The sequence below is a fragment of the Myodes glareolus genome, chromosome 21 (genome assembly GCF_982192425.1).
Source record: "Myodes glareolus chromosome 21, mMyoGla1.1, whole genome shotgun sequence".
NCBI lineage: Eukaryota > Metazoa > Chordata > Mammalia > Rodentia > Cricetidae > Myodes > Myodes glareolus.
This window is the reverse complement of record NC_142046.1, coordinates 15,805,534-15,828,158: the sequence shown is the minus strand read 5'-3', so window position 1 is coordinate 15,828,158 and position 22,625 is coordinate 15,805,534. Positions and strand designations below refer to the sequence as shown.

Genomic DNA, 22,625 nt, shown 5'->3' with positions numbered 1-22,625 from the left:
GTTTCCCATCTTTAAAATGAGTTTGGAACACCTAATGCACATGAGATGGCAGCTCGGTAGGATGGTGCGTGGCGGCACTTGTTACATCATGAGCCCTTAGGAAATGGAAGTTGTCATTGGCCAGGAAGGTCTATGGTGAGCTCTGAAGTCACCATGGGCAAGGTCAAGCAGGATTGCTACAACTCATAGCTCCTCTGGCCAAAGGAACGAAATGGCTATGTGTAGATGTGGGTGTGGTTGGTAAGCACCTATGGAGCCAAGCCCCGGGAGTCTGGAGAGCCTGAGCTCCCTGGGAGTCCACAGAGCTCTTCCTGGTTAAGTTAGCTGCTTTCAGTGCTCCTGTTAGCTCCCATGCAGCTGTTACAGAGGAGCTGTAGGCAGGGCCAAAGAGTCGAGGGAGCTGAGCCTAGAGCAACTTGATGGACCGGAGGCTTTCCTTCCCTCCTATACATAAACACTCGGACAAAAGCAGTGAAAGGGAGAAATGTTTCAGTCCATCTTGGTGGGAATGTGAAACAACAGGAGTGTAGAGAGGCATGTGGAAGCGGGCAGTGGTGCTGCACACGTTTAATCCCAGCACTCAGGAGGCAGAAGCAGGCTGAGCTCCGAGTTCAAAACCAGCCCACATTCCAGGCTTTCTCTTTTGGGCCACCAGCCACTTTCAAAATCATGATGTGGAGACTTATTAGTTATGAATGCTTGACTTTATCTTAGCGTTTATTTTAATCTGTTTCTCTTCATCTACATTTTGCCTTGGGGCTTTTTACCTTCCTCCCTTCCTCCCTCCTTTCTTTCTGTTAGTGGAGGGCCCACTTGTTCATCCCGGCCGCCCAGCTAGCTTAGACCTGAAATAATCACATAGAAACTGTATTAATTAAACCACTGCTTGGCCCATTAGCTCTAGCTTCTTATTGGCTAACTCTCACACCTTGATTTAACCTATTTCTATTAATCTGTATATCACCATGAGGTCGTGGCCTACCAGCAAGATTTTAGCACGTCTATCTCCAGCAACTCCATGGCGTCTCCCTGACTCTGCCTTCTTTCTCCCAGCATCAGTTCTGCCTTCCCCACCTACCTAAGTTCTGCACTGCTATAGGTCCAAAGCAGTTTCTTTATTCATTAACCAATAAAGGCAACACATCCACAGAAGGACCTCCCACACCATCTTTCTTTCTTCTATCCTTCCTTCCTCCCTCCCTCCCTCCCTTCCTTTCTTTCTGTCCTACTTCACTGCCTTTCTTGGCTGACTGGCTGGCAGCTGCCTGGCTTCTGGTCCCAAGCATGTCCCTCTCTTTCTCCCTTGTTCTCTTCTCTCTTCAGCCTAGATTTCTCCTTCTACTTATTCTCTCTGACCACCATCCCTGCCTCTTCCTCTTCTGCCTAGCTATTGACTGCTCAGTTTTTTATTAGACCAATCAGGTGCCTTAGGCAGGCAAGGTGAAACAGCAACGCATCTTTACATAATTAAACAAATTCAGCATAAACAAATATAACATACCTTTAAATCGCTAACAAAGGCAGCAGAAAAATGAAACACACCTTTACACAGTTAAAGTAATATTTTTCAGCATAAACAAAGGTAGCACATCTTTACATAGTTCAATATTTCAAAACAAGCCTGGTCTACAAACTGAGTTCCGGGACAACCAGAGCTATACAGAGAAACCTTTGTCACAAAACAAACAAAACAACCACCACCACCAACAACAAAAACAAAGACAGAAAAGAAAGGGAAGAAGAAAAGTAAAGGCAACAGGTTGCTGGAGAAATGGTTTAGTGGTTGAGAGCTCTTTTTTACTCTTGACAAAGGACCCTGGTTCAATTCCCAGCACCCACATGGTGACTCACAACCACTGATACTCCAGTGCCATGGGATCCAACACCCTCTTCTAACCTGGTGCTCTCTTCTGGCCTACACAGCCACCCAAATACAGACAAAACATTCATGCATATCAAATTAATTACTTCTAATTGTTTTCCGGTCTTTTGGCTAAGATCAAGTGTAGCATCTATTCTTATAAGTTTAATATCTGATACATTCTCTATCCAATGACAATATATAGTAAGAGGATTTTTGGAGCTAGGAATTGGAATGGGAGCTTGTTTCACCCATTTCATGAACTGACCTGGTATTGCAGGACATCCAGGAATGGTGAATAAAATCCAAACAGCTTGTTTTGTTTTGTTTTCTCTATGTAGCCCTGGCTGTCCTGGAACTCACTTTGTAGACCAGACTGGCCTCAAACTCAGAGGTTTGTCTGCCTCTGTCTCCTGACTCCTGAGTGCTGGGATTAAAGGCATGTGCCACCATCGCTTAGCAATTACCTTGAATTCTTAACCAGCCACAGGAGAGATTTCTTTTTTAATTACTTTTATTTTATGTACATTAGTGTTTTGCCTGCAATTATGTCTGTGTGAAAGTGTCCGGTCTCCTAGAACCGGAGTTACAGGCAGTTGTGAGCTGCCATGTGGGTGCTGGGAATTGAGCCCGGGTCCTCTGGAAGAGCAGTCAGTGCTCTTAACCACTGAGTCGTCTCTCCAGCTCCACTACTCCCTCAGGAGGATTTCTATTCAACAGGTGCAGATGCAGATAGGCTCTGGGCTCTGGGAGAGAGATTTTGTCAAAGCCTGGCCCCTAGGGCCAGGGACTGCATCCTAACTGCATCTGGCCAGAAGGCAAAGAAGACGGCCCAAGGAGAGTGTTGGGGCAGATGAAATGCCAGAATGTGTGTATGGGGGCCACCCATTCAAGACTTACCTTCATCTACTCTCTCTGTGTCCAGCCACAGCAAGCAGCTTGGAGGCATAACTGTCTTGTTCCTCCGTGTTTAGCTTTTTGTCCTCAGCCCTAGCTCAGTGTTTTGTGGGATACAGTCTTAATTTAACTGTGGCAAGTCCGGGTAGAAGACAGCAGCTAGTTCCTCAGCAGTCCCCTCCCACAAGCTCACTTGCTGCCTTGTAGATGCCCTAAGCAGTCAGTCCAGAAAGTATCATATTTACACTCGTGGCTCCCGGTTGCCATAACCTGGCTCGTTCTCCCTTTTATTCATTCAACAAGCATTTACTATACTACTTGCTTATCCCTGTGCATGCAACCAGACATGATCTTTCTGCCCAGAGTTATTTTTTATATATATTTTTATGGTTTATTTAGCTTTATTTTATGTGTATTGGTGTGAAGGTGTCAGATCCCCCGGAACTGGGTTTTCAGACAGTTCTGAGCTGCCATGTGGGTGCTGGGAATTGAACCCGGGTCCTCTGGAAGAGCAGTCAGTGCTCTTAACCGCTGAGCCATCCCTCCAGCCCCGAGTTATTTTTTTTTTAATTTGCTACAAACTCTTGCTATGTTATATGACCTAGATTGGCCTAGTTCTTCCCTTCTTTTTTGAAAAAAAATATTTTTCTATTTTCATACGTATGTGTATACATGCTGGCAGAGGCTAAAAGGGGACTTCAGGTCCCCAGGAGCTAGAGTTAGAGGCCATCCTGGCTGCTGAATGTGGGTGCTAGGAACCAAACCTGGGACCTCTGGTGAGCAATAAGTCTACGGAGTCAACTCCCCAGCCCCCTGGTTTTTGGTTGTTTGTTGACTTAGAGACAGGTCTCTCTATAGTCCTGGCTGTCCTGGAACTCACTACATATAACAAGCTGTCCTGGAATTCACAGAGACCGGCTTGCCTCTGACTCTTGAGTGTGGAGATTAAAAGTATGCATGTGTGTGCCATAGGGACCACATGCATGAATGGTGGGCGAAAAAAATTGTATGTCGTAATGCCCGGCTCGGTTTTTTTGGTTGATTGGTTGAGTTTTTGGTGCTGGTTCTTGGGCAAGCTGGGCAGGGCTCTTCCACTAAGGTATAGTCTGATACTCTATGTACTTCAGGATGACTTCAAACACCAAAAACCATGTCTCCTAGAATTTGATTTATATGCTCTCTGTGGTCAGAGAGCCTATAAACTATAATAATAAATATGTCAACACTGCTTCAAATGTGTCCCATAAATCTGCTATCTGCACACTAATGCTGTGAAGTGAGCCCTAGAATCATACACACACACACACACACACACACACACACACACACACACACACACTGTTGTTTTGAAACAGAGTCTCCCAATGCAGCCATGGTTGGCCTCAAAGTCACAGAGATCCTTTGCCTCCCAAGTGCTAGAATTAAAGGTATGATTCACCATGCCTGCCTGCTACCAAAACCTATGTGTGTGTGTTTTTGTTTTGTTTTGTTTTTTTAAAAAATAATGTCTTGATTTTATGTGCATTGATTTTTTTTTTTGCCTGTGTATATGTCTGTGTGACGGTGTCAGATCCCTTGGAACAGGAGTTACAGACAGTTGTGAGCTGCCACATGGGTGCTGGGAATTGAACCTGGGTCTTCTGGAAGAGCTGCCTGTGTTCTTAACCACTGAGCCATCACTCCAGCCCTTTGTTTGCTTGGTTTTTTTTAATATTTATTTATTGTGTATACAATATTCTGCCTGTGTGTATGCCTGCAGGCCAGAAGAGGGCATCAGACCCCATTACAGATGGTTGTGAGCCACCATGTGGTTGCTGGGAATTGAACTCAGGACCTTTGGAAGAGCAGGCAATGCTCTTAACCTCTGAGCCATCTCTCCAGTCCCTGTTTGCTTGTTTTTTTGAGACAGGGTTTCTCTATGTAGCCCTGGCTGTCCTAGAATTTACTTTGTAGAGCAGGCTAGCCTCTAACTCAGAGATCCTCCTGCTTCTTCCTCTTGAATGCTGGGACTAGAGGTGTGAACCACCAATGCCTGACCCCCAAAACTCACTTTTAATAATAATAAGAAGCTGAGATTTGGAACTTTGGTCTGAGAATGTGAACCCAGCCTGTTGATCTGAAATGTCTATCCCTATGAAGATGGGCACCACAGCCTTCTGTTGTAACCCTGGAGATGTCACTTTAACTTCCTACCCAGGCCCTCCAAAGGATGAACTCCTGAACAAACTGGTCCAAATCATCATACCAAAATCCCATCTGTAAGCCCTCTAAAGAGACCTTAAAACTGCCCCTCCCCACTTTAAGAACTTTATTGGGCCAAGTCATTGAAGGAGCTACTTAAGGGCAAGTGCAGTAATAGATGACTGAGATGCTTAATTACCCCTTTTCAGAGGCTCTGAACCCCGCGGGGCTGCTCATCTGGACCCTTGCCCACAGCTAGGCACAGGGCAAAAGTCCTAGGTTTACAAAGGAGCCAAAGTTCTGGAGAGTCCTATCAGTCAGAGGCTAAAGTTCTGGAGTGTCCTATCAGTCAGAGGCTAAAGTTATTTATGGGCTTTAAATCCATGATGTCAAGGAGATCTTCTGCAGTCGCCATGTCTGGCTCTTCAGCTCTTTCTGTCCCTTGCATAGGTGATGAAAACCGCAAAGGAGCTGAGGAAGTAGTCTTACTCAATTGTGGGGAATGGCCACTCCGGCTGGGCTAGAAGCCCGGCATCCTATGTATTCTGCCAGAGTCCACGATTTGAGTTTGTGTGTTCATCTCTGCAAGAATCCAGCCTTTTCTTTCAGTGAGTGTTGTTAAGCATTTGTTAAATTCTGTTGGTAGCTCATGCCTGTGATCCCAGGGCTGAAGTAGATTGACGGCAGCAAGTTCCAAGACAGTGTGACTACAGAGTGAGACCCTGTTTCAAAAAATAAACAGGACTGGCAAAGTAGTTCAGAGAGGGTACTTGTCCCCATGACTGAAGCCCATGTCTAATTAGATCCCTGGAGCATGCATGGTGTAAGAACAGAACCAACTCCGCCAAATTGTCTTCTGGGCACTCAAGGGTTTGGTACGTGCATACACACACAGAAATAAGCAAACAAATATTAAAAAAAAACTAATAAATAAATTCTACTTGTGCCTCAACTCTGACTCCGGATTCCCGAATGGCCATGTGTGCAGGTATAGTCTCCCTGGGTCCTCTGGTCCAGGGAATTGCAGATCTGCACTCTCCCTGACTAGGGCATCTAAATTGGACTACAATTCCCAGCATGCCGCGCGGCTGGACCTACCACTCCCAGAGGGCAGCGGAGGCAGTGGCGCGCGCAGGGCTGGCAGGGTTGGGCGGTGTCGAGCGCGCTGGTGCTGGGTTGCGCTGAGCGCACGAGCTCAGAGTCTCGCCCTCTGCGGGACGGGGCGGAAGGTGGTGCTGCGGGCCGGCACAGCCGGTACGGGTGCGGGAGGTGGGCGGGGGTGGAGTGCCGCGGAGGTACAGACCCTACAAGGGCACGGAGCGGGCCGGGCGTGCTGAGGCTCGGCTGTGTGCGCCCCGGGGCGGCCGATGCCCCCAGCGCTCCGCACTCCGCTGCCGCAACCGGGCCGCATCCTGACCGGGCGCCGCGCCGCGCAGCCGCAGCCGGGTGAGCCAAGGCGGGGACGGCGGCTTTCTGAGCGGGGGAACGTGCCAGGCCGAGCAGGGGGAGACGGCGGCACCGGCCCGGGCAGAGGGGCGCGTCCTCCCTCCCCGTCTCCCAGCCCTGCGCTCTGATGTCCTGGCTATCTATCACGCTGGTCGGTCCGCGGCACCCCTTCCTGTCCTGTCTTTTCTCTCAGCGTTCTTGGATCGGCTAGTAGCCTCTTTTCTGAGTGGCTCTGGCAGGTTAGAGGGCTAAGGAGCTTAGGGATCCTGCATTAGTCCTCCCATCCCTAGCTTAAAGCTTTACTCCAGAAGATGGTCTCATAAGGGGTTCCCTGTGATTCAGGCTATGGTCCTCCGCCTAACTTGGAGATATTCAAGCTTTGACCTTCGGCTCTTCCCAAGAAAAGGAAAACACTAAGAAAAGCAATCCATTAGCTGTCCTCTTCACCAAGTCCATAAAGAAGCAAAGATACTGTGCCTGGCTTTAATCTCTGCCCTGTGCTTGAACACAGCCTTTCCCCTTCCCCTCAACCCTAGTCCCCCCAAGAGTCACCTGAGGGGCTTGCTGAGTGTGTGGGTGTAGGTGAGTGTTGTGCTTTCCAACAGCCATCTCCTTCCTCCCTACCCCAGGGCTGTCACCTTTCAGGCCCCTCCAGCCTCTAACCCATTTGCTGGCTCGCCCTCTATGGACCAATAGAGGCACAACGTTTGAGTCCGTGGGCAGAGACTGTGCAGGGCTCCCTTCCCAGGAAACTGCCCTTTTGGGTGTTGTCATCTCCAGAACCTCCTGGAGTCCCTGGGAGAGGAGTCAAGCCAGAGGCACTTATCAGTGCCCACCTCACAGCCATCTTGGTTAGGATATTTGAAAATAGGTGAGTGGATTGTCCTATTTGGGCTGGAAAGGTTCTAAGAACAAGTCTTACTAACCCTGTGCATAGAGCAGAGTGCTGTGACCTGAAATAGGAAAGGGGCTAAGGTCACTTGGCGTGGTGGTCAGAGATAGAACTAGAAGCTAGACCATCCTCTTGCTTCTTAGCCCCAGAGGTTTTTTTTGGAGATTTTTGTTTGTTTATTTTTTGAGACAGGGTTTCTCTATGTAACAGCACCCCTGACTGTCCTGGAACTCTCTCTGTAGACAAGGCTGTTTTCAAAATCACAGAGATTCCTGCCTCTGCCTGAGTGATTTGATTAAAAGCATGTGCCACCATGGCCCAGCTAACCCTGGAGCTTTTTACCTCAGTCCCTTCCAGCTTGGCATGGAACCAAAGTCTTGAACCTTATTCTAAGCCACTCCTTTTGAGGTGACTAAGCAGTCCCTTTTGGGGACCATTTGGGATCAAACTGAAGTGGCTGCTGGGTCAAGAGGTTGAGGCCCCTAAAGAAATAGTCATTTGAGTCTCCTAACCATCTTGTACCTGCAGGTCACAATGCTGCTTGGGGCATCTCTGGTGGGGGCACTACTGTTCTCCAAGCTGGTGCTGAAACTGCCCTGGACCCAAGTGGGATTCTCCCTGCTGCTCCTGTACTTGGGGTCTGGCGGCTGGCGCTTCGTGCGGATCTTCATCAAGACCATCAGGAGAGATGTCTTGTGAGTACCATAGCTAGCCCTTCTTGGGTGTTTCAAAAAAAAAAAAAAGGAAAAAAAAAAGAGACTGGGCTTTACCATCCTTTATCCCCACCAGCATAAGATAGCTGGGTCACAAAGGACAACCTCTTCTTCATGCCCTTCTCCTGGCTGTCGTACCAGGTACTTTCATCTCCAAGGTCAAAGTCTCCAACTTGAGACTCCCTGACCTGGGCCAGGTTTAGGAAGCCGGGGCATACATCAGAGCAGGTTGGTTGGAGAGATATCTGTAAGGGGTCCTGAGAACACTGGTTTATGGCAAGGTGAAGAAAATCCCAAAGGCAAAGGACCTTTCCCCAGGTTGGCACAGCCTGAGAGAATCCAAGGCAACTGTGGATGTTAGCACAGGCCCTGGCTATCTGGGAGTAATTGCTCCCAGCTGCTCTACTGCCAGGTGCTGGGCTGGCTCTCAGGCCCAGAGAGGAAGAAGGCCAGACTCAGACTAGTCAGGAGTTAAGAAAGGGACAAAGTAACTCCCTAAGCTGGCAGCGCCATGCTGCAGCCTCTGGTAGTCTTGCTAATTCCTGGGTTCCACCTAGGAACCTAGAGCACTTTGTCAGTCTGGGCTGACTATAAAAGGAGGTATCGGGGTCCCACAGGAGCTGCGGGAGCGTGGGATGGGGAGACAGGGCCTCAGACAAGAAACTGAGACCAGGAATCCAGGAGGCTTCCTGGAGAGAAAGGACTGTGCCTGGAAGGTTCTGTGCAGGCGAGGGAGGCCAGTGCACAGCAGAAGACACTGGCAGAAGCGCAGAAGCAGGCGGCTGGTGATGTGACGTGTGAAGATGGTTCCTCTAGCACAGGACGTTTACCCTGTGCCCAGTGTGGAGAAGGCCTAGGGGACAAGGTAGTAACTATGACACATACCTGCCTCTGCATTTAGGGAGGAAGACTCATCCCTGATTTCTATGGCAGTGAGGGCCACAGGAGGCTAGACTATGGGCTTGGGCCCTAGAGGGCTTCTGGCAGAAGTGCAGACTCAGAAGAGAATCAGAGTGGAATTTTGGATCTAAACATGGTGGTGCACACCTTTAATCCCAGCTCCTGAGAAGCAGAGGCAGCTGTGTCTCTGTAAGTTCCAGGCCAGCCTGCTATCATAGTAGGTTCCAGAGAAGCCAGAGCTGCATAATAGAGAGATACTGTCTCAAAAAACAAGCAGAAGAGTGGAACTCTGGAGTTGAACCCTAGAGAGACCTGACTTTGGATTGTTGACTCAGTTACATTTGACCTCTGAAGCCCTGGGCCAGCTGTGGCACCATGAAAACCTGGGGTCTTTTTTTTTTTTCCTCTTCCTGCATCAAGGGAGAGTAATTATGGCTCTCAGTGCTGCTGTGAGGCCTCAGTGAGGGTATATAGACAGTGCCTAGCACCCAGGAGGAGTTGACAATTGAGAGTGTCAGAAAGCTGGTTCCTAGCCAGGTAGTGGTGGTGCACGCCTTTAATCCCAGCACTCTGGAGGCAGAAGCAGGCGGATCTCTGTGAGTTTCAGGCCAGCCTGGTCTACAAGAGCTAGTTCCAGGACAAGCTCCACCCTGCCTTGAAAAACAAAACAAAACAAAACAAAAAAATACGAGAAAGAAAGCTGGTTCCTGAGACTCTGGCCCTTAGGATAGCAGCCTGGGCTGAGGTGTCAGGAGCCTGTCTGGCTTAGCACTCACGGCTTCCTTGCTCCCACACAGTGGCGGCATGGTGCTCCTGAAGGTGAAGGCAAAGGTTCGACGGTACCTCCAGGAGCGGAAGACAGTGCCCCTGTTGTTTGCCTCAGTGGTACGGCGCCACCCCGACAAGACAGCCCTGATTTTCGAGGGCACAGACAGCCACTGGACCTTCCGCCAGCTGGATGACTACTCCAGTAGTGTGGCCAACTTCTTGCAGGCCCGGGGCCTGGCCTCAGGCAATGTAGTTGCCCTCTTTATGGAGAACCGTAATGAGTTTGTGGGCCTGTGGCTGGGCATGGCCAAGCTGGGCGTGGAGGCGGCTCTCATCAACACCAACCTTAGACGTGATGCCCTGCGCCACTGTCTTGACACCTCAAAGGCAAGAGCCCTTATTTTTGGCAGTGAGATGGCCTCAGGTGAGTTGTAAGTGGAAGACCCATGGGACTTACACAGATGATGACAACCCCATTCTAACCGTATGGGAGACTTCGGAGCTTCTGGACCTTGGCAAGACTGTGTGAATGACACATTCCCTAAGCCTTAGTTTCCCTACCTGCAGTACCACAAATCTCAACAAGGTTCCCGCTCTATACCAGCAAAGTGGCCTGTGCTGGCTGGTCCTTAGGTAGATTCGGCCTCTTCTTCGTCTGTTGAGGGGGAATCCAGTCCCTACTCTCCTCTCAGACCTGAGTTTTATTTATTGCTGAACATGCTGAGCACGGTGCTTTGCCCGGCCCTGATCTTCACTAAGCCAGGAGAGAGCGATTGTTGTCTTGGTTCTTGGATGATGAGACCGCTTTAGAGGGAAGTCACACAGTTCCACAGCAGTACTAGGATTTGATCTTGGGCTGGACCACAGTCTCCTTGTTCTTTCTGCCCACACTACTGTGGAGAAGGAAGTATGCAGAAGGGAGGGAAGAGGTTGGGGGAGTCAGGGGAAGCCAGAAAGACTAATAAGGACGTGGCTCTTTCCTAGCATGGATGAGGCCCTGGGCTGCATTCCTAGCATTGAAGAAAGAACTTTTTAAAAGAGATTTATTTATTTTTATGTATATGATGCTCTCTATCTGCATGTACTCCTGCAGGCCAGAAGAGGGCCTCAGTTCCCATTATGGATGGCTGTGAGCCACCATGTGGTTGCTGGGAACTGAACTCAGGACCTCTGGAAGAGCAGTCAGTGATCTTAACCACTGAGCCATCTCTCCAGCTCCAGAATTTAAAGCTAGAGAAAGCAGAGCCAATGGGCCAGGATTGTCTCCTGCCCAGGGAGAATAGAGTCTGTGCAGCTCCAGGAGGCCTGAGGAAAGGTTTCCTGAGAACTGGAGCCATGACCTCCTCTTGTCCTCTAATTAGTTCCTGCAAAGAGTCATAGTAGAGTAGGTGAAAGCTTTGCATGAGCTAGAGCCATGTCTTCCATCCTTTGCACTCACTTTCCTCATCTGTAAAATGGGTGCATGGTAGCTGACATGATGGTGTATGCTAATAATCCCAGCACTAGGAGGCTGAAGCAGGAGGATTGGATTACATAGCAATATCAGGCCAGATACATAGCTACATTTAAAAAAAAAAAAAAACAGGATCAGAGGGCAGGGAGGTGGGGAATTGATGTTGGTAGCCTTACAAGAACAGAAACTATGGGTAAGGCATTGTATCCAGTCAGGAGTGAATGTGTTTTACCCATTTCCCCACACCAGCCAGTGTTCCCTGATAGCATGCTTAACCATGGCATAGCACAGGTCCTGGGAACACGGGGCTTGCTGACCCGCATCTTCTCCCCTGCAGCCGTCTCTGAGATCCATGCTAGCCTGGACCCCTCACTCAGCCTCTTCTGCTCTGGTTCCTGGGAGCCCAGCACCGTGCCTGCCAACACAGAGCACCTGGACCCACTGCTAGAAGATGCCCCGAAGCACCTGCCCAGTCCCCCTGACAAGGGCTTTACAGGTGGGCCTCTCACTACCCTGGAGGGTTCTAAGATGAACTCCCTGGGGTTACTAGTAAGGTGACATTGTTGGATCTGTGAAGCAGCCCAAGGTAGTGCCTGACTGTAGGACTGTGTGCACCCTGCAGCTTGCTATGAGTCTTAGCCAGGAGTTGAAGTGGAGAGGAGGGTACCTGTGAGAGCCTTGGCATATCCTTCCTGCTTGTTGAGTATAGGCTCTGCCAGATCCCAGCCCTGCACCTAACTGCCTTTGCCCCTCCTCCAGGAATCCTTTGCTACTTCCCTCTGTGACACAGGGCCACACACCTGCCCTCTTAGCCTCAGGTTCCACTGCAATAAAGCTGGGGATAGTAGCAATCAGCTTTGTGGGTTGATACTAAAGGTCAACCCTGAGGCTAGGGTATTGGCAGGAAGGACTTGGTGACTTGTCGTTGCCCGTGTTGAACCTCTCCTATCGCTTACTTCTTAGATGCTTTTGGAAGCTGCTTGAGGCAGGGACCATGGCTGGTTCACCCTCGTGCCCTCATACTGCCCAAGGTTGGCACACAGCAGGTGCTATACCACCTGAGGTGGTTGCTGTCAGTATTGTCCACTGGAATTCTTGACCTGCAGAGACTCAACACACACACACACACACACACACACACACCCTCTGATAGGACTGACTGAGCCTTATGACAAGCCCCCGTGTGGGCAGGGAAAATAGACCTCAGTGATGCAAAGAAGCCATCATACCCACTCCCTTATTTTATTCTTTTTTCTTGTATTTTGAAACAGGGTCTCTCTCCTTAGCCCTGGCTATCCTGAAACTCAGTAGGCAGACCAGGCTGGCCTTGATCTCACAGATTCGGTGCCTCTGCCTCCTGAGTGCTGGGATTAAAAGCCACCATACCGGTCTTTTTTCTTGCTTTTTGACACAGTGTCTGTCTGTAGTGCTCAGTGTCCTTTAGCTCGCTGTGTCTCAAGCTCACAGAGCTTCTCCCTCCTCTGCCTCCAGACTGCTCTTAAGTTGTGCACCGCCACTCCCAACAAGTAGTCTTCTTGCAGCTAAGCCTCGAGGCAGGCATCCCTTCCTTCCAGAAGCCTACCTGGCACTGTGGCCTTTGCTTCTGGAAGCCTAGCCAGATGGTACTTCCAGGTTTCATCAGCCTGTGCTCCCATGCTGAGGCTTGGTGGTCGGGTATCATGTCTTCATCTGCCTGGGAGGTATAGAGGTCTCCAGAAGGATAGGAAGAAATGTCGACGGGCATGCACCTTCCATTTCCCTGTGCTGTCCTGCGCTGGCCTCACAGTAACCTGCATGTCTGTTCCCTTCAGATAAGCTCTTCTATGTCTACACATCGGGTACCACAGGCCTACCCAAGGCTGCCATTGTGGTGAACAGCAGGTAAGGGACAAGTGGAAGTGACCTCATGGGACTGAGAAGCTTCCTTCTGCTATTCCAGAGTGCCCACTGAGCTCTTTACCCTGTCCCCTTGAAGGTATTACCGTATGGCTGCCCTGGTGTACTACGGATTCCGCATGCGGCCTGACGACGTTGTCTATGACTGCCTCCCTCTCTACCATTCAGCAGGTAACCCTGGGCCTCCCTTAGCTGCCAGCACCGTGTCTTTAGGAACCCCACTTTTCTAGCTACAAATCTGGGTTCCAATTCAGGCTAGTATCATTCTGATCTCCAAGAAAATTCAAGGAGGTCTGTGTGTTTGGAGGGGACAGGGGGATGCTGGGGACCTGCCTGACGTTGGGGAGAGATGACTTAATGAAGGTAAGGGAGGGGTAAGGAGCACAAATGTCGTACACAGGAAGACCAGTTGGGGGGCTGAGAAGACCTAGAGGAGACAGGTGCCGGGTAGGAAACTCACAATGTTTCATTCAATGGCAGCTGTGCAGACTGGGGCAGCCTTGATTCCACAGACACTGTGGAGACATGGTCGGTAGAAGAGAGGTGTGGCCAGTTAGTGTAGCAGGACAGCAGGAGGAGAGCAACGCTTGGGAAGTGGAGGCCGGATGATCTTTTCCTATTCAGCAAGCTTGAGGCCTGCCTGTCTCTAACGAGGCAAGCCCAAATGAAAGGAGTCTGCTGGGGTTGGCTCTCTATCTCCTTAACCTCCAGGCCCCTCTGACTTAGGGAACATCGTGGGGATCGGCCAGTGTCTACTCCATGGCATGACCGTGGTGATCCGGAAGAAGTTCTCAGCCTCCCGGTTCTGGGATGATTGTATCAAGTACAACTGCACAGTGAGTGAGAAGGGACAGGCATGGGCAGCCCCATCCCCCTGTCTCCTTCCTGCCACCCACACGTGGAGGCATCTGAACAGCTGAGGCTGTTTAGAACAGTTCCTTGGGCAGCATTTTCATGGTTCAGATGGGAAATCTGAGGCCCCGAGAGAGAAGGAGCTATTGAGCCCCTGCTGGGGAGAGCTGGAAGAATGGAAAGATGATGAGGGGGCGCCCCCTAGAGCGTGGACTCACACCCACACCTATACCCACCTCAGATTGTACAGTATATTGGCGAGCTTTGCCGCTACCTCCTGAACCAGCCACCCCGGGAGGCTGAGTCTCGACACAAGGTGCGCATGGCACTGGGCAACGGCCTTCGGCAGTCCATCTGGACCGACTTCTCCAGCCGGTTCCACATCCCCCAAGTGGCCGAGTTCTATGGGGCCACTGAGTGCAACTGTAGCCTGGGCAACTTTGACAGCCAGGTAAGGTACAGATTGGGCTAATAAGGCTGCTGTGGGGATGGACCACAATAGGCCCTAAGCTTGCAGAGGGCTAAAGAGAATTAAAGAGCAGGGTCCCTCTAGCCCCACTGTCTTACTGGGGAGTCCACGGAGCCCCGGCCCAAGTCTCGGCCTTTGCAGGTGGGGGCCTGTGGCTTCAATAGCCGCATCCTGTCCTTCGTGTACCCCATCCGGTTGGTTCGAGTCAACGAGGATACCATGGAACTGATCCGGGGACCTGATGGCGTCTGCATTCCCTGTCAACCAGGTCTGCTCCATGAGGGAACTGGGCACCCGAGGAGGGAGATCTTGTCTTGGAGGTAGTCAGCCAGTGTGGATAACTACAGAAACCTGTTCTGCATGGGCTCTCTTCTAAGGGGCACATTACCCATTTCTGCTGCCATCACTCTACCTTCGCCCACACACCATGCCACCTGCACACCTTCCTGAGACGGCCCGTCCTGGCCACCTAGGGCTGACTGGGCCCTTAGCCTGTACTGTGTTAGAGCCATTAGAGTCTGTCACCTTCATACGGGGTGATGGCTGCACTTAGCCCAGGGGCTTGTGTGTGGTGAATGAAAGGAAGGTCTGAGGAGAGCCAGGGCGGGAGCAGGGCTCAGTGTGTCCGATTGTTCAGATGCCCTTCCTCTGCCTCCTGAGTGCCACCACTGCCCAGCTTAAATGGGGGCATTTCTGTGGTGGGCAGCTTACATTAAGTCAGCTCAAGATGTAGGGTGCCTTTGTGGGAGAAGACAGGTAGAATAAGCCACATTTGACTGCCTTTCTCGTCCCTAGGCCAGCCAGGCCAGCTGGTGGGTCGCATCATCCAGCAGGACCCCCTGCGCCGTTTTGATGGTTACCTCAACCAGGGTGCCAACAACAAGAAGATCGCTAGTGATGTCTTCAAGAAGGGGGACCAAGCCTACCTCACTGGTGAGTTCCCCGCTCTTTGCTATCCCCTCCAGAGGGAGAAATGTGGGAGCTTCCACTGACCCAGAGAACACATTCTTGGACTCCTCAAAACCCAGCCCCTGAGCTTCAGTGATGACTGCCTGACTCAACCTTGGGCAAGAGCTAGGCTGCAAGAGCTAGGCTGGCCCAGTCCCGACACTGTACACCTCTCTAGGTGATGTGCTGGTGATGGATGAGCTGGGCTACATTTACTTCCGAGACCGCACGGGGGACACGTTCCGCTGGAAAGGGGAGAATGTGTCCACCACCGAAGTGGAAGGCACACTCAGCCGCCTGCTGAATATGGCTGATGTGGCAGTGTATGGTGTCGAGGTGCCAGGTATGTGTGGGGAGGACGGTGGGTGTGTCAGGACACTGCCTACCACTCACCTTGTGCCCTCTTGCTCCCAGGAACTGAGGGCCGAGCAGGAATGGCGGCTGTGGCAAGCCCTACCAGCAGCTGTGACCTGAAGAGCTTTGCACAGACACTGGAAAAGGAGCTGCCTCTGTATGCACGCCCCATCTTCCTGCGCTTCCTGCCTGAGCTGCATAAAACAGGTCTGCCCCTTTTCCAGCTCCTAGATTCCAGGGTTCAGTCTTTCTGTAGTGTGAACTCCTGATTGGTCTCTGACCTTGACACACAGCCTTGCCCCAGGGCTGAGATTCTGCCCCGCTGTCTGGAAATTTGTGGAAACAGCCTTCAGAGAAGGTTCAGCATCCCTTAGAATGAGCACTGTTCTCTGGCTGCTGCCCTGTGGTTCTGAGATATTGTCTTACTAGACTTGAGGTCCTTTTAGACCCAGAGGGGGAAAATTCCAAAGGAATTCCAAAGATAATGGGCTGGGTTTCGCGTGATGACACACCCTGTGATGCTTTGGGAAGGAGGAAGGAGGATGGAGAGTTCAAGGCCAGCCTTGGCTACACAATGCACAAGACCCTGTCTCAACTGTAATAAAATAGCAGCAAAGACTGGGTGGTGATGTTGCGTGCCTTTAATCCCAGCACTTGGGAGGCAGAGGCAGGCGGGGATCTCTGAGTTCAAGGCTAACCTGGTCTACAAAGTAAGTTCCAGGATAGCCAGGACTGTTTCACAGAGAAACCCTGTCTCAAAAAAATAAAAAAAAAAAAAACACAAACCAAAAATGGCTCACAACTGAGACTGAACTTCCTGAGGGTTAAGGTTGGCCTTGCTGCAGAATGAACTACAAGCGGGGGTTTTGACTCAGCTATAAGGTGGGTAGTAGGACCGCAGAGGCCGTAGTCATACGCGCCGGTCCCATGGCTGCTCTGTGCTCCAGCTGTCATACAGAACTCGGTGCTGATGCGAGTGTTGGCGTCTCTTCTGTCCACTCTGGTAGCAGCAAGTGCTGTGGAAGGAGTGAGCATTCGAGGTGGAGCTAGTGAGACTGAGGAACTGAAATCTTGCATGTGAGCTGTGCTGGTCCAGTGGCCTCACCTGGGGTGGTTTCCCATCCATGTAGCTTTTTGTTCTTTGCAAGGCTTGTCTGATCTCAAGGTACCCCCAAGAGCATGGGAGTGGAACTGGCAGTGGCTCCTGAGGCCTAGATTCAGTCCGAAATTCTGCAGCAGACATTTCAGAGGCTAGCGGATGCAGAGACCAGGTTCAAAACCTAACTCTACCACTTACTAGCTGGGGGATTTGGGTCCAGAAATGAGTAACAAGCCAGGCCCAGAAATGAGTAACAAGCCAGGCATGGCGATGCACATCTGTAATCCCAGCCTGGAGAGACAGAGACAGGTTTTTGTGAATTTGGAGGACAGCCAGTGCTCTCCAGTGAGACCCTGTCCAAAAAGGAAGAAGGAAAAAAACAATCATCTTAGAATATGGTTGAGCACCTGCCTCAGGGCGTTGAGGCCGCTTCATCCAGTCAGGGACCCAGATTCTGGCCTCCACTTTGTTGTCATTCAATGGTGTGGGGCATATAGTATCCCTGTGTCCAGTCTCTGCCCTCCACCACTGTGCAAAACTGCTTTGAGAGGCAGTTCCCTGTGTGATCGATGGAGCATTCCTTGTGGACCGTGAAGAGCCTGGCCCCTTTCTCCCACACTTTTTCTTCCCTAGCTCTCTGTTTCTCAGCACTTGCCCTTCAGTTTCTAGGAGTTCAGACCCCTGTCTTGCACTTTCTGAATTTTTTTTTATTTATTATGTATACAATATTCTGTAGGCCAGAAGAAGGCACCTCATTACAGATGGTTGTGAGCCACCATGTGGTTGCTGGGAATTGAACTCAGGACCTTTGGAAGAGCAGGCAGTGCTCTTAACCACTAAGCCATCTCTCCAGCCCCCACACTTTCTGAATTTTCTTTCCCACTCCCTAGGGACCTTCAAGTTCCAGAAGACAGAGCTGCGGAAGGAAGGCTTTAACCCAGCTGTTGTGAGAGACCCACTGTTCTATCTGGATGCCCGGAAAAGATGCTATGTTGCACTGGACCAAGAGGCCTATACCCGCATCCAGGCAGGCGAGGAGAAGCTGTGATTTCCCCCTACATCCCTCTGAGGGCCAGAGGATGCTGGATTCAGAGCCCCAGCTTCGGCCCCAGAGGGTCCTGGGCAATGCCAGACCAAAGCTAGCAGGGCCCGCACCTCCGCCCCTAGGTGCTGATCCCCTCCCTCCCAAACTGCCAAGAGACTCACTGCCGCCTCCTCAACCCTGCCGAGGCTTTCTGTGAAAGTCTCGTGTCCAAGCTGTCTTCTGGGCCAGGCGAGGCCTCTGGGTCCAGGCTTGCTGACAGACCTCTAGAGGATAATGTCTTTAGTCAAACAGGGCAGGGAGCAGGAGAGGGGTCACCAAGCTCCCTCCAAAAGGAAGGGTACTTACAAATGAGGCCAAGGCAAAAGCCTCCAGACTCAGGAAGCCGAGTAGCCAGAGACTATAGTGGCCAGCCATGGACGTCCACAGAGGATCCTGGACCACAGCTGCCAAAGTATCACCTAGCCCTGCTTGCATCTCTGGGGAAAGGAGGTCAGCATGTGGCCACTGGGCCCGAGTGTCAAGAAGTCTTGACCACACTCCTCGTTTCTCCAGGTTCCCTGCGTCCTTGTCTTGGGGAGGGTGGGGAGAGGAGAGTTTTGTGTCTCTCAGAGGAGCCTTTCTGCCTGTCTGTGAGTCCTAGCCTAACTGGGTGGAGCAGGTGTGAGGGGGAAGGCTCAGGGGCCAATAAACTCTGCCTCGACCTTGACCTCTTGGTCTGACTCCTTGTCTGCCTCCTGCCCCTCTGGCCCCTTAGCTCTTGGGGTAAGGTTCGCGTCTCCCACATTCCTGTCCCTTCCCAAAGATCTGCCTCTTCCCAAAGCAGTTGCCACCAGATCTGACAGGTTGTTAAACCTGTGAACTTAACCCTTGTCAGAAGCCTGTGGCTTTGGGCAGGTGACTCTGTCCTAAACAGTGGGGACCACTGGGAGGAGTCAGAAGCTAGGATGTGCAGAATGAAGAAGGGAAATTCTTGGGAACTTTGAGAGAAAGTTCTCACCTAGACAGAGCTGTCTCTGGGCTTTTACCCTGTTCCATTAGCTGGACATCTTCTCAGTTCTTTGGGGGGGTATCTCTTGGTAGAGACTCACTGTTGCCTTCCCATCCTGAGACTGTCGAAGTCTCATATCCAAGCTCTGTCTTTGGGCCCCTTAGGATGAGGTCTCCGACCCAAACTAAGGCTGCCTGCCCTGCCCTGGCAGCACCCAGCAGTCAGCAGCCCCTTCGTCCAGTACCCCAGCCGGCTGACGAGTTCTCAGAAAGTCCAAAAGGTCAGAACCGGCCAGGGTGGACCACCCTAGGGCTGTGTCTCCACTGTTGAGCCTTCCTGGATGTGTGCATTTTGAGATGGTTTTATGTGGTGTATTGCTGAGGATGACCTTGAACTCAAGATCCTGCTGCCTCCCAAGTGCTGGGATTAAAGGCACGTGCCACCACCCTGGCTGAGGAGTTTTGTTTTTTAATTGCATGTGTGGCTGTGTGCACATGACTCAGGAGTCTGCAAACATGAGACAGGCCGTGGGCCTCAAAACCCCCCTGGAGCTGGAGAGGATACTAAGAACCACTGGAGCTGGAATTCTAGGCAGAGGGTACTGGGAGGAGCCACTCTGGGTCTTGAGGCCGTTTTATAAATGAACTATTCAAGAAAAGAAGCAGAGCAGTGGGATTTTGAGTCACTCAGGAGCCGATGTCACCCAGGTAGTAGAGGCTGGAATCCAAACCCCAGCCTGTGCTCTTCTCCGCACCACCCTGCCACATGGTGCAGAAGGCAGCAGGAAGCCAGAAATTGCCATTCTGCACAAACCTGTGGAACCTGCTGTGGGCCACACCCAGGGCCATCAGCTGATAGTTCAGAGGCTCAGTGGCCAGGTTAAGAAAGAAATCCAGCTGCCTCCATGGCTGAAGGCTTTTGAGTTGGGGTACTCTCAGGGTCTGAGCAAACCAAGTAGAGGAGGCCAGAGATAACACAAGGACAGAAGTAAAGCAAGGCTAGGTGTCCTGCCTAAAGATGGCCAGCAGAGGGAGAAAGCGGCTCAAATTTGCAAGCCTGGCCTACAGGGCCTACAGTGCCTACAGTGCCCAGTCAAGGAAGCAGGAGTCCGCCAGCCTGACCACTGAGCAGAATCCCAAGAACGGTCGATGAGGACTTTTGGTTAGGCTTGATGAGAGAAAAAAACCTCAGATGTTAAGATCTCATACTAGGCTTGGTGGTTAAGAGCTCTGACTGCTCTTCCAGAGGACCTGAGTTCAATTCCCAGCATCCATATGGCAGCTCACAGTTGTCTCTAACTCTCTCCCAAGGGATTCAGCACCCTCATATAGGCATTCATGCAGGCAAAACATCAGTGTACATAAAATAAAAATAAATTATTTTGTTTTTAAATCTCATACAAGGGCCTGGAGCAATGGCTCAGTGGTTAAGGGCACTAGCTGCTCTTCCAAAGGTCAGTTTGATTCCCAGCATCTGTAACTCCAGTTCCTGGGACTTGGATGCCCTCTTCTGGCCTGTGCAGGCTGCACACATACGGTGCACAGGCATTCGTGTAGACAAAATACCCATTTCCACCTAAAATAAAAAATGAAGATGTGCTGACTGGGTGGTGGTGGCGCACACCTTTAATCCCAGCACTTAGGAGGCAGAGGCAGGCGGGTCTCTGAGTTTGAGACCAGCTTAGTCTATAGAGCAAGTCCCAGGACAGGCTCCAAAGCTACGCTGATAAACCCTGTCTCCAAACCAAAAACAAGCAAAAATGTTCATACTGGAAGCCAGGCCTGACGGTGGCCCATTCCTGTAACCCCACCACTGAGGAGGCTACGGTGAGAGACTGTCCACGACACCAGCCCAACCTAGTCTACAAAGTGAAACTCTATCTCAAAAACAAACAAGGTACCTGGGTTCAGTTCCTAGCTCCAGTTCCAGTAGATTCCACGCCTTCTGGCCTCCGTGGGCCCTGCACACACAGTGCACCTACATGCTTGCAGGGAAAACAAAAGTAAAAATAGCTGGGCCTGATGGTGACCGCCTTTAGTCCTAGCACTCAGGTGGACCTCCGTGAGTCCAAGGACAGCATGGTTTACAGAGAGTTCCAGGCCAGTCAGGGCTACACAGTGAGACTCTGTCTCAAAACACAAACAAAAAACAACTGTCTGTGAGATGGTCCAGCAGGTAGCAAATAATGTAATCAAACAAAACATTCCAAACAAGGCTGTTTCCTTCCCACTTCCAAAGTAAGACTCCTCCCAAGGCCTCCTGGAGGACCTGGCTGCTTTTGGATCCGCATCTGGTTATCCCCAGACCGTGCTGTGTGAGCCCTCTCCATACATCCATACACACAATAGTTGTTCAACACACATTTGTAAAGTTGCCTAGCAATAGCTGCTGATTATCAGGCAGTTCCTCCTGCTTACTAAGTTCTTTACAACTGCAGAGCACATGTCTGCTCATGGGGGCAGATTCTAAAAGCTGCCCTGGGAGCAAGATTCAGGCCCCAGATCCACCACCTCATGGAACACAACGGTTAGGAGATGGACCGACCAAATGAGATGTGCGCTGGGCACAGATGTACACTGCTCTCTTTTGTTTACGAAATGTTCTCCCAGTGTAGTCTTAGCTGGGAATATGAGGCCTGTGCCACCATATGACGCCTTCCGGGCAGACTAACTAGGTCAAGGACTACAGAAGAAGCAGTAAACCAGCTAGCTGCGTGTGGTTCTGCACACCTTGATCCCAACACTTGGAAAGCAGAGGCAGGTAGATCTCTGTGATTTCAAGCCAATCTGATCTACATAATGAGTTTCAGGCCAGCCAGGCTGGCTTGGTGAGACACTGTCAAAAGTGGGGGGAGGGAGGCTAATTGCACTAGGGGGCACAGGCCTTTAATCTCATCATGTGGGAGGCAGAAACAGGTGGAGCTCTTTGAGTTCGAGGCCAACATGGTCTACAAAGAAAATTCCAGGATGGTCAGGACTGTTACAAAGAGAAACCCTGTCTTGAACCTTCCTCATAAAGGGGGGTGGTGAGGGGCTGGAAAGATGGTTCAGTGGCTAAAAAGAACTTGCTGCTCTTGTATAGGACTGTGGGTTCTCAGCACCATACATAGTACACATCCATGCAGGCAAAACACTCATGTACATAAAATAAACCTTTTTTAAAAGTAGGATTATATTTCAGATGGTAAGAGGAAGATGTATTATAGTGGTTAAAATATAAATTTGAAATATAAAGGTCTAGAGAGACGGTTCATCACTTAAGAATACTCATTCGCCAGGCAGTGTTACGGCACTCAGGAGGCAGAGGTAGGCGGAGGATCTCTGTGAGATCGAGGCCAGCCTGGTTTACAAGAGCTTGTTCCAGGACAGGCTCCAAAGCTACAGAGAAACCCTGTCTGAAAAAACAAAGAAAACAAAACACATATTGCTCTTGTGGAGAACATGACTTCAGCTCCCAGCACTAGCATCCAGCGGCTCAAAACTACCTGTAACTCCTGTTCCAGTGGGTCCCATGCAGACACTGCATTCACACAATGCACATACACATAATAAAAATAAATCTTCCAAATAAAAAGAGGAGAGGCCAATGGAGCTGCATGGTTGAGGGAAGGGGTTGGTGCTGAAAGGTGTGAGCAGTGACCGCTTCCTGATGGCACTTCACGTCTCCAGAGCCATCTCCCTCTGAGGTCAGCCACTCTCATAGACTTGTTAATGGCCACCAAACACTGATCAAGTATGATTTTATCCTCATAAAAATAGGAGGCTGGAACTGGTAAAACTTTTCCTAATACCACAGAGCCAAGAGTTCACGTGTACACACACACACACCGTGAGTTAACACACATGCACACGCACCGTGTTGTA

The 22,625-nt window shown here is 50.7% G+C and overlaps 1 protein-coding gene and 1 non-coding gene across 5 annotated transcripts; both read left to right on the top strand.

Annotated features, from left to right (window-relative positions):
- Positions 1–1,973: 1,973 nt before the first annotated feature.
- On the top strand, positions 1,974–2,166 carry LOC125399072 (U2 spliceosomal RNA). The gene has a single exon (XR_007231600.2). It is a non-coding gene; the product is annotated as a U2 spliceosomal RNA (small nuclear RNA).
- A 4,009-nt stretch (positions 2,167–6,175) lies between these two features.
- Positions 6,176–18,480, top strand: Slc27a4 (solute carrier family 27 member 4). 4 transcript variants are annotated; one of them, XM_048431912.3, is made up of 13 exons: positions 6,176–6,193; positions 7,806–7,972; positions 9,688–10,082; positions 11,449–11,607; positions 12,923–12,992; positions 13,087–13,178; positions 13,734–13,843; positions 14,101–14,310; positions 14,470–14,596; positions 15,124–15,261; positions 15,455–15,619; positions 15,691–15,837; positions 17,620–18,480. In XM_048431912.3, the coding sequence occupies exons 2-13, from the start codon at positions 7,812–7,814 to the stop codon at positions 17,775–17,777; spliced, it is 1,932 nt and encodes a 643-aa protein (XP_048287869.1). In that variant the 5' UTR covers positions 6,176–6,193; positions 7,806–7,811; the 3' UTR covers positions 17,778–18,480. The 4 variants fall into 4 exon arrangements, with proteins under 4 accessions (XP_048287869.1, XP_085537559.1, XP_085537561.1 ...); XM_085681433.2 differs by lacking the exon at positions 6,176–6,193 and adding an exon at positions 6,206–6,385; XM_085681435.2 differs by lacking the exon at positions 6,176–6,193 and adding an exon at positions 6,604–6,624.
- Positions 18,481–22,625: the final 4,145 nt, after the last annotated feature.